Below are 11,067 nucleotides of genomic sequence, written 5' to 3' on the forward strand. Positions count from 1 at the left end.
AGCATATTTTTGTTTCTCCATTTTGAGATATCTAGTCGTGTATGCAACCGTGCAACCGCAGTCATGTGTTGCAGCTGATACGTATGTAGAAACGAGGCAAACGCCAAGTCTCTTCACGAAATGGGGCTTTTAATTGTATGTTTTATGCGTTTTATGATAATGCAATGCTTTTCTTTTTACAAGGCATTATAATTAGGCTTCTACCTGCTGTAGTTTTAAGCTTACAGAATGATTTATGGCGTTGTTCATGCTGATGAAGCTGAAAATTTGAGATTTTGGTTTTGCATTCTCATAACGTCTCGCAATTTACAGGGGCGAAATGTCTCTTTAATACTTCGTTCAAGAAGCAATAATGTGTATGTAGCATATCACACTATTCTGATTTATCCATGTTTGCACCAAAGGCAAATTTACTACTTTAAAACAAAAAGAAAATTCCAAATAAGTATATAAAGCACATTTTAAACGTTTAGGCGCGTAGACTAAATAAAAATGATGTGGGCCAATAGTACAAAACAATAAGTCTCTTAAATTAAAGATTTTGTAAGTGTAGTTGCGTGATAGCTCCTATAAACATATATTTCTTCCATTGTATGTAGGCTCGGCCACCGACTATTTTGACATTCATTTTCCATTAACCCACTGTGGTTGCTCAGTGGCTATGGTGTTGGGCTGCTGAGCACGAGGTCGCGAGATCGAGTCCCGGCCACGGCGGCCGCATTTTGATGGGAGCGATATGCGAAAACGCCCGTGTACTTAGACTTAGGTGCACGTTAACGAATCCCAGTTGGTCGAAATTTCCGGAGTGCTCCACTACGGCGTGCGTCGTAATTAGAAAGTGGTTTTGGCACGTATAAACCAAATTTTTTTCATTCTCTCTACTGAATTTCCTCCCCAATATTTTACTTGAAATCACCGACTCAGCATTACTGGTATTTTTAAGGCCTTGTGAAGGTTTGCCGCTGGTCATTGTCGTGGCGGCGCCCGAATAGAAGGCACACAGTCATGCTAAATTTACTCTGAATTTTTTTTACCTAATATATAAGCCAGCAATACTGACAGAGGTAAATTCACGTTACCACTAGCCCATTTGTTATATATACATGCATGTCATAAAATGAGCAGCTGCGCAAGTAAACACTTTACGTAGCGGTAGTTCGTCCTTTCCGTTTCTGTCGTACCGAGCATAAGCATGCTAATACAGAGCATATATATAAGCATGCTAACAAAGCACATAGCGGCTGATGTATACTTAGAATAACATTGATGTTAGGATAACAGCGATCACATATAGTAACTCCGTCCATAACAAGTAACTTCTAATTTGCCTATCCGTCTTTCTTTATTTACCGCGCAAACCAGTTTCATTGCGGACAATACCATCGAAATGGCGTCTTTGTTTTCATCCATGCCCCTCGACGGTGCCATAGTTGTCCATCGCGTGCCAAGACAACCATAAGAACCATCACGAACGAAGCACATAATGCCACTTCTCTTACGCATAATTAGTTAAATGTGATTATGTCTACCCACCGGCAGTCACGAACACGAACACCATGACAATCACGATGAGCGCGCCGACAACGCAGAGTGCCGAGAACAGGAGACAGGTGAAGCTGCTACGGGTTCTTCAGGAAAGATAAAGCACAGTGCAAATGAGCGAGAAGGCCGCTTCACGTAATGAGTAAAGCAGCTTTCACTAAAAATAATACGCTTTTATCATACATTTCAACATGAGGCGATTGAAGCATAATAACGAACTTCATAACATAACAAGCTTTCAAACGCCACATTTAAGAAAGATATGCTAGGGCGGAATATGTGGACATGCCAGAGCTTAAACGGAGTACAGGACACTCAGCAACGCGGATTCAACACTGTTACAGTGAAGCCACCGTCAAAACAACTTGGTTATTCAGCCTTAGATGCCTCATGGGTCCAGCAATTGACTGTCCAGTGTTATGATGCCAAAATTCAAACGCAAGCGCCAGCATTTCTTTATAAACAAAACAAAAAAAAGAGCTCGATTATTTCAGTTCACGTTGAACGGACACCCTTCTATAGAACCAGCGTGGCCACGAAAGTGTCTGCGCGTGTTTATTTTTTGTTCTTTGCCGAGCAATGCACACGTGCCTGGTACAAATGTACACGTGCCACTGGTGCTACCGTTCCCTTTCATCGAAACACCTGGGGATGGGCACACCAGTGGCACGTAAAGAAGGAGGAAGAAGTGTATTTCTTTCGTGTGTCCTCGTTTTCTCACTCAGTTAAAAGAAACCTCTAAAGCTATGAACCAACTAGCCCGCCAGAATGACCTCTTTAGCGTAAGCTAAACTGTATGGTACTTTTTTCTGTACAGCGCGTTTGTTTTTCTGGAGATGCGAGCTTCTTTTGAGGTACTGATTTTGTCATTCTCTCAACAGTCATTCTATAGACACTAAGCTGGGATTTACCAATCTAGCCTCAGTAATTCTTGACATGACATGAAGCCCCGCAGACAGGAAGGACCATCCTTGGCAAACTAGTTTGAATGGGCATTGATGCTAGGCCTACTTCCCTCAGCAATCTCCCAGCCCGCATTTTTAGCACGCGTGACACGATTCGCGCCATAGGTATGCATACATGGGGTCCTGTGGGGGTGCATATGCCAATGCCTTATGACTACATATGATTACCTATATTTATGTTTATAACTACATATAGTTAGTACGGAAGAGGCATTAAGTGTAATTAGGAGTAATGAAACAACAATAAGAGTAATTACGAGAGCATAAACAAATCCCAAAGAAGACTCCTTGAGATTTTTTTAAGGGGAAGGGAGTCTTATGGAGATTAATTACGATGAAATTACTTAATCGTGATGAAGATTCAGGGTAATTAGGAATAGTGATGCCATTCATTCAAATAATCAAATTATTTGGCAGAATCAATACTAATTTCGGTAACATAGGTTAATTTAGTGTCATTTCGATTACCAGTAAGTTTATTAAGGCTTATCAGAAGTATAGAAGATAAAGAGAATTATGAAGGCCTAAATAGATGTAATTACGATTACGCTAAATGTCCATAAAAATATGAATAGTTAAATAATTTGGGTAATCAGGATTAATAATGTACAATTATGAATAAATAAGATTCAATTACTTAAGGCCAGTCAAGCTTAACAAGGGTAATAATACCAAACAGAAGTGAGAAAGATGACCGACTGGAAAGAATGTTTGTGCACTATCTCACATAAAAATTACGATACAAGCTGCCAAGTGTCAGCTTCTACAGTAATTATTGCAGAATTCTATTGTATATTACTGTAACGCTGCCAAGTGGCAGCTTCTACAGTAATTGACAGCCAACAAATGGGTTAAACGACTTACTTTTAAACTATTTTTCCGCAGTTATGTTATGATCACTTATGCATTCTCGTTTCTAAATATGCACCGTCATTTCTTTTGAAACTGATGTAATCCGAGTGATAACGCCTTCTAGGGGTACCTTTGCGTTTTACGGCAGGGACTAGTGCCAAAGGTCAATATACTTAAAAAAATACTGACTGCATTCCTTCCATACTGCTAGTTAGTAAGTGGAGCTCTACAGTCATATGCTGGTGATGAATACAAAGCCGCTCGCTAAAAGAGCGGTCTTGAAGATACTGCAATAGGTAATGTGACAAGTAGAACAAAAATTATAAGTTAACAGAAGAAGATGAGCCGATGTAAATTTCCAACGCTTAAGAGGTCTCGGTAACCTTTTGGGCAACGTTCCAAGGCGCTCTTAAACCAGGAAGAAAATTTTTAGGCCTTATACTTACTGGCTCGGCTCCTGGCCTAAATGGAAAAGCAGCAAAAAAAATATTTTTAGGGAATTTAATCTATCTTGGGTTTTATATACCCGTACAAAGGGCGTGGCGAAAAATTACCACACCACCATTAAGATTCAAGAACGTTTGCAATTAAGAAAAAGCGATGACTTCAAAATAGCAGGTGTTTTTGTGTGACGGCTTGTTAATATTTCAATTTCTTTCTCCGTCATTACAAGTTCCAAACGAAAAGAGTTTTGTACACCAAACATAGACAAGAACAGATGGTTACAACGTAACTTTTAACAGGGCGGTTCAGAATGTTCCACATTCTCTTTGTTATGCCATCCTTTGCATCACCACGTTGTGGAGCTTTCTGTTACAAGATGAGATATTATAGGCGCGCAGCATTCCATTTCCAGAAAACGAGTGCACTAAGGTCATGAACACACCGCTAGCAATACTTTCCAATATTGGCGTAGACTTGCGACATCCGGCAGATCTAACGAAGACCGGTCCTTCCAGTCACGTGAGAAAGCGCAGCCTTTTTGCTGTCCACGGGTTTATTCGTAATGAGAAAAAGATACCGGTGTAACAAAACGACATTGGAGATCTACAATTCATGCTGTGAAAAATACCCTGCATGGCAAGTCATTTTACTTTGCGGTTGACATCGGCGTGAATTTTGCTGACGGCAGAGAATTAGATTTATCAATCAGCCAAACGTACATAGGCTAGCCAACTGTCATGGTAATCGATAGCTAATTGTCTATCTTAAAGGTCAATGAAAAATGTATTGGAGCGCTTTTAAATGTGAATGGCTTTTTTGTCTTTTTGCTAAGCAGTGTCGATCAATGTGACATACGGCAGCGCTGCTGTTTATACAGTACGTTTAAAATCAAGCTTTATGGTTTTCTTAAAATAGGCTGTGGGAGGCACACTAATACCATCTGTGCAAATAATTTATGTGGCCAGGGTGACACAAAGTGAGGTGATAGTTATCGCTGTCCGCAGCCCAAATAACTAAAAGTGAATAATTAACTTGTTGTTGACTGCAGTGTGGTTATGCTGGTATTGAAAAGTTATACGCAGTCGTGTTTCTACACACTCTCAGTTAGAAGTATTCTTCTAGTGGGTCTGTGCTCTGACATGTCCGACTCCAAATTTTAATTGTCGTTGAAATAATTGTCGTCGTTAATTGTCGCCGTTAATTTTAACAGCCGTCATGAATAGGTAACACAACACAAGGGCGACACAAGGTTCAATGCAGATGCATGGGTTTTGAACCTACCACTGCTAATAAAAATAAAACAGATTTTAAGGAGAAATGCAACATAGCATTGTTTTCAGCAAACGTGTCAACGTAAATCTTGCAAGCCACGGCACCGTTACGGTCAACACATTTCCTGTTGAAGCACGGAATAAAACATATTTTCAACAACTACTGAGATGGCATACCCGATAAAAGCACAACCCCGCAGTATTCCATAGAAATTTCCTGCTTCCGAGACATATTCCAAAACAAAGAGCCTATTTCGCTTAGAATGATCTGGAACCGTGTTCCTACCTTATGATACTTTCCATTGAAAAAAGCTCTTAATTAGCGCTCGCTCTCTTTTCCTCCGACTATGTCTTTATTTCTACGTCACACTAATATGTAACCTTTAAAGCCCGCATATAAGTCTGTCGTGGCACGAATGCAATGAATCCCGTAGCTGGCAGCCCATCTACGGTGGTATCTTTTCTTCTGTAATTCTGCGCCACAATTCAGGTCATGTTCCTGCCGGGCTGTGAATATTAAACTTAGAGAAAAACTGTTACCGGCATTCCTTCGTAACTCTGCTTGACAACTCTGCATCTCCGGACCACAGACATATTACCACAATAAGCTATGCTTTATCGACGAAAGAAAGCGAAAGCCTATTTCACAGATCTGCGAACCTACGCGTTTGAGAAGAAGTCAGTCTCTTTTTCCTTCCTTCTGACCAGAAAAACAATCATACAATTTCACGGAGATCTTGCGGTACTTACTGCTGCTGCTGTCCATAAGTGATCCATCTGTAAGCAAAGCAAGAACACTTCATTTGTTTGGTTCATGGGTACTTCGCTATCTATATAACTTAATATTACTCAATGTCGAAATTAAAGTAACTTAGTAGCCATGTTAGACGTTTCCTTCGTTTTTCTTATTAGCTGGCAAGAGGCCAGGAGTACGCATAAATGAAGAAGGTTTCGGTGGGGCCAGGCAAGTGAACTAAAAGAAGATCACCGAATGAGCAGAATGGCGCCGGTATTTGGGATTATCCCGCTTCCCTTTGCTTAGAATAGCTAGGTCAAAAACCACGGCAGTGTGCAACGGCAGATTACAAATGTCGCTAAAGGGGATTATTAGCGAGGATGGGTGGCAGAGAGGCGTATACGTGCCGAAAGGGCTAGCTAGCATTAAAACTCCCCGTGAATTTTTTTTACACGGAAAGAAATGCGCAATCCCCGGCAGCTTCATGCAGCCTGCGTCACACATCAGTCTCACAGAGCAGTGGCACACGTCTCCTATTCCTTCCGGAATGGGGCAGCATCGAGCTACCGCTGAAAGGTTCACTTTTGTTCGGCTTATTATTACATCTTCCATTGCGTACACGTCCAGTGACATGCAAGTATTAGTTTGAAAATGCACACTTTGACATGGTGATTTTTTTAAGGTTTTGTGCTGTCGCGTGACAGAAAGGAGAAGTAGGGGCAGTCACAAAACTTTGATCAATAGGAAAGGGTTAATGAGAAAAAAGGTGTAGAACGAGAAATAAATATTTTGGTTTCGTTCAGTTTAATCATGAATAATCAGTGTGCACACGTCATTGAGATGGGAAGCTTTCGCTATTTTCGGGACGTCGCGTGACAGACACACGAAGAGCAGGTAGTCCGAAAAATGCGTGACTATTCGTGGAGCGCTCATTGCTGAAATGTAATGAAAACAATTTGTAATAGCTTTACGTTACCGCACCCCTACACATTTTACCCCCTGCGCCAAATAAAAGATATACTTGTGCCTTCTTCCATGCCGTCATTGCTCCAGGGCGTTGCCCCAGTAGCAGGACCGCAAGCACCCAGTGCTGTTCAGAAGGAACAACTCATTGCCTCTTTCCAAATGATGATATATCTTATATCACACCGGATTTGTTACGTCCTATGTCGTGTAAAGCAATTAAAACGTTTTCTTTTATCTTGTCCTGCAATGTTCTGGGCGTCAGTTAAACACGAAGAAAATCTGCGCTAAGAACACCCGTGGAAGGAGCAGAGAGCCACTGTTATCGTTAGCCGAAGCTACGGCAACACATGCCAACCCGTATAACAAAACTAAGCCTAACTGCTAAAGGTAAACTTAATTACTACTAATCTATCCTAATCACGAGGTATAGGCCTCAGCACTACGCCCTATTACTCATTGTGAAGATAAAAGAGAGGCACGTCGACGGGTCCGGCGTGGCTGGCTGCATTCTCTTGTCGAAAATCGCGTGGTCCTTCTCTTCCACAGCGCCCTGAATGGCATGACCGTACAAGGTAAGGGCGTCGCGGGACCAAATGCCACGTAAACCTTTATTAACGCACGGAGCGCACTGGCTGAACCAGTCCACATATGAGCGTGCCCTGGCACAGTTGCAATGCATCCATCATCGATGGCAAGCTCTTCGTCGATGGCATTGGTGTTCGGTGATTCTGTGGCACAAATCATGCAATGTTCTTATTGGGTTGTCATTACTGAAGTTAGTTAGAAACTGGTTGTGGCACATGGCAACTCAGCTTGTCAAGATCATCCACACATTATTAGAATCTGCTGTGTTTTAGCCCAACAGCAAAAAAAAAACCTTCAAATCTCCGATAAAGTTACGCACTCAGCAGCAGTCCGTTCCCGTTTTCTCTCCCGTGAATAGAAAAAGGATAGGGAGTTGCCTGTGCGATTATACGGACCTTTGATGATACAACTTACCGATTCCGCTGGAGATCACGGACACACCATCTGCAAAGATAACACGAAAATGTGGCGTACGTAAAAAGCGCTGCTGCCTTCTGTGAAAATTTATGTCAGCGAAAGAAGTAACCCAACAATGCCTAACCATTTCCTCTTTATGACAGATTCGCGTACTTTTTTTTCACGAACCACCATATATCTGTTATTGCTCAATTTATTTCAAAGAGCTTTTCAAACTAAAGGTAAAACTAATTACTACTAATCTATCCTAATCACTAGGTCTAGGCATCAACACTGCGCCCTATTACTCATTGTGTATATAAAAGAGAGGCACGTCGACGGCTCCGCCGTTGTTGGCTGCATCCTCTTGTCGAAAATCGCGTGGTCCTTCTCTTCCACAGCGCCCTGAATGGCATGACCCTACAAGGTAAGGGCTTCGCGGGACCAAATGCCACGTAAATCTGTATTAACGCAAGCAGCACACTCGCTGAACCAGTCCACACAAGAGCGTGACCTGGAACAGTTGCAATGAATCCATCATCGATGGCAAGCTACTCATCGATGGCATTGGTGTTCGGTGATTCTGTGGCACAAATCAGGCAATGTTCTTAGTGGGTTGCCATTATTGAAGTTAGAAACTGGTTGTGGCATGAGGAAACTCAGCTTGTCAAGATCGTCCACACATTATTAGAATCTGCTGCGTTTAAGCGCAAAAGCAAAAAAAAAAACTTCACATCTTCGACAAAGTTATGCACTGAGCAGCAGTCCGTTCCCGTTTTCTCTCCCGCGAATAAAAAAAGGATAGGGAGTTGCCTGTGCGATTATACGGACCTTTCCAGATACAACTTACCGATTCAGCTGGACATCATGGACATCCCATCTGCAAAGATAGCACGAAAATGTTGCGTACGCAAGAAGCGCTGCTGCATTCTGTGAAAATTAATGTCAGTGACAGAAGTAAACCAACAATGCCTAACCATTTCCTCTTTATGACATATTCGCGTATTATTTTTTCGTAAACCACCAAATATATCTGTTATTGCTCAATTTATTTCAAAGAGCTTTCAGACCACTTTGACATAGACGAACGCGACAATACAAGAAATTTCAATGCACAACTTCGTTTTTGGAAACCTTAAAGGAGATCCTAAAGGCACCTAAGGAAATAAAATTCCATACATTGAACTCATACATTCGGAGGAAGGAAGGAAGCACAAAAGCAGTGAAGAAGAAACTAGGAATTGGCAAGAATCAGATGTATGCGTTAAGAGACAAAGCCGACAATATCATTACTAATATGGATGAGATAGTTGAAGTGGCTGAGGAGGTCTATAGAGATTTATAGAGTACCAGTGGCACCCATGATGATAATGGAAGAGAGAATAGTCTAGAGGAAATTGAAATCCCACAGGTAACGCCGGAAGAAGTAAGGAAAGCCTTGAGAGCTATGCAAGGGGGGAAGGCAGCTGGGGAGCATCAGGTAATAGCAGATTTGTTGAAGGATGGTGGGCAGACTGTTCTAGAGAAACAGGCCACCCTCTATACGCAATGCCTCATGACCTCAAGCGTACCGGAATCTTGGAAGAACGCTAACATAATCCTAATCCATAAGAAAGTGGACGCCAAAGACTAGAAAATTAACGACCGATCAGCTTACTGTCAGTTGCCTACAAACTATTTACTAAGGTAATTGCAAATAGAATCTGGAACACCTTAGGCTTCTGTCAAGCAAAGAACCAGGCAAGATTTCGTAAAGCCTACTGAACAAGAGACCAAATTCAGACTATCAACTAATCGATAGAGAAATATGCGGAATAGAACCAACCCTAATATATAACTTTCATTGATTACTGAAAAGGATTTGATTCAGTCGAAATGTCAGCAGTCATTGAGGCATTGCGGAATCAGGGTGTACACGAGCCGTATGTAAAATACTGAAAGATATCTATCTTTACAGACACCGCCGTCCTCCATAAAGAAAGCAACAAAATCCCAATAAAGAAAGGCGTCAGGCAAGGAGTTACGCTCTCTCCAATGCTATTCACAGCGTGTTTACAGGAGGTATTCAGAGACCTGGATTGGGAAGACTTGGGGATAAAAGTTAACGGAGAATACCTTAGTAACTTGCGATTCGCTGATGATATTGCCTTGCTTAGTAACTCAGGGGACCAATTGCAATGCATGCTCACTGACCTGGAGCGGCAAAGCAGAAGAGTGGGTATAAAAATTAATCTGCAGAAAACTAAAGCAATGATTAACAGTCTCGGAAGAGAATAACAGTTTACGATAGGTAGCGAGGCACTGGAAGTGGTAAGGGAATACTTCTACTTAGGGCAGGTAGTGACGGCGGATCCGGATCATGAGACGGAAATAATCAGAAGAATAAGAATTGGCTGGGGAGCGTTTGGCAGGCATTCTCAGATCATGAACAGCAGGTTTCCATTATCCCTCAAGAGAAAAGTGTATAATAGCTGTGTCTTACCAGTACTCACCTACGGGGCAGAAACTGGAGGCTGACGAAAACGGTTCTACTTAAATTGAGGACGACGTAACAAGGTATGGAAAGAAGAATGATGGGTGTAACGTTAAGGGATAAGAAAAGAGCAGATTGGGTGAGGGAACAAACGTGAGTTAATGACATCTTAGTTGAAATCAAGAAAAAGAAATGGGGGGCCTGGGCAAGACATGTAATGAGGAGGGAAGATAACCGATGGTCATTAAGGGTTACGGACTGGATTACAAGGGAAGGGAACAGTTGTAGGGGGCGGCAGAAAGTTAGGTGGGCGGATGAAATCAAGAAGTTTGGAGGGACGACATGGCCACAGTTAGTACATGACCGGGGTTGTTGGAGAAGTATGGGAGAGGACTTTGCCCTGCAGTAGGCGTAACCAGGCTGATGATGATGACGACATTCATTGACCTGGTTTCGGTCACTCCTGTATGTGTGTATGTACCTGGCAAAACAAAATGCGTTTTATAAAATTTTCCGTGAATTCGTTTAAGTTACAGCTGGACAGAAAAATACAGCACTCAAGAACTTGGAAGCACGGAGGCATCTGCACGTTGACTTCTGAGATGGTTTCTTGTATGGAGTGTTTCTTGGTGTCTTTGCTGTATGGAGTGTTTCGACACGGTGCTTTAAATTCTCACGCGCCATGTAATGCAACGTTTTTTAAAACATAGAACACGAAAATACCATCGAAAGCAAAATTAACGGCTCATCCAATAAAAAAAGCCTGCGTGAATACCAAAAATGAAATGTTGGATGAATGTAACAAACCAATTTACCTACCATTCGTAGTGTCGAATG

At 41.9% G+C, this 11,067-nt stretch overlaps 1 protein-coding gene across 1 annotated transcript in view; it reads right to left on the bottom strand.

The window, feature by feature from the left end:
- LOC142578036 (uncharacterized) overlaps positions 1–7,800 on the bottom strand; it is a 50,706-nt gene extending 42,906 nt beyond the window's left edge. The window contains exons 1-3 of the mRNA XM_075687458.1: positions 7,776–7,800; positions 5,825–5,851; positions 1,534–1,628 (exon numbers count right to left, since the gene is read on the bottom strand). Coding sequence (XP_075543573.1) covers positions 1,534–1,558 — 25 coding nt within the window. The 5' untranslated portion in view covers positions 1,559–1,628; positions 5,825–5,851; positions 7,776–7,800. The remainder of the gene's footprint in view (positions 1–1,533; positions 1,629–5,824; positions 5,852–7,775) is intronic.
- Between the last annotated feature and the right edge of the window lie 3,267 nt (positions 7,801–11,067).

Source organism: Dermacentor variabilis, chromosome 4 (genome assembly GCF_050947875.1).
Source record: "Dermacentor variabilis isolate Ectoservices chromosome 4, ASM5094787v1, whole genome shotgun sequence".
Classification (NCBI taxonomy): Eukaryota; Metazoa; Arthropoda; class Arachnida; order Ixodida; family Ixodidae; genus Dermacentor; species Dermacentor variabilis.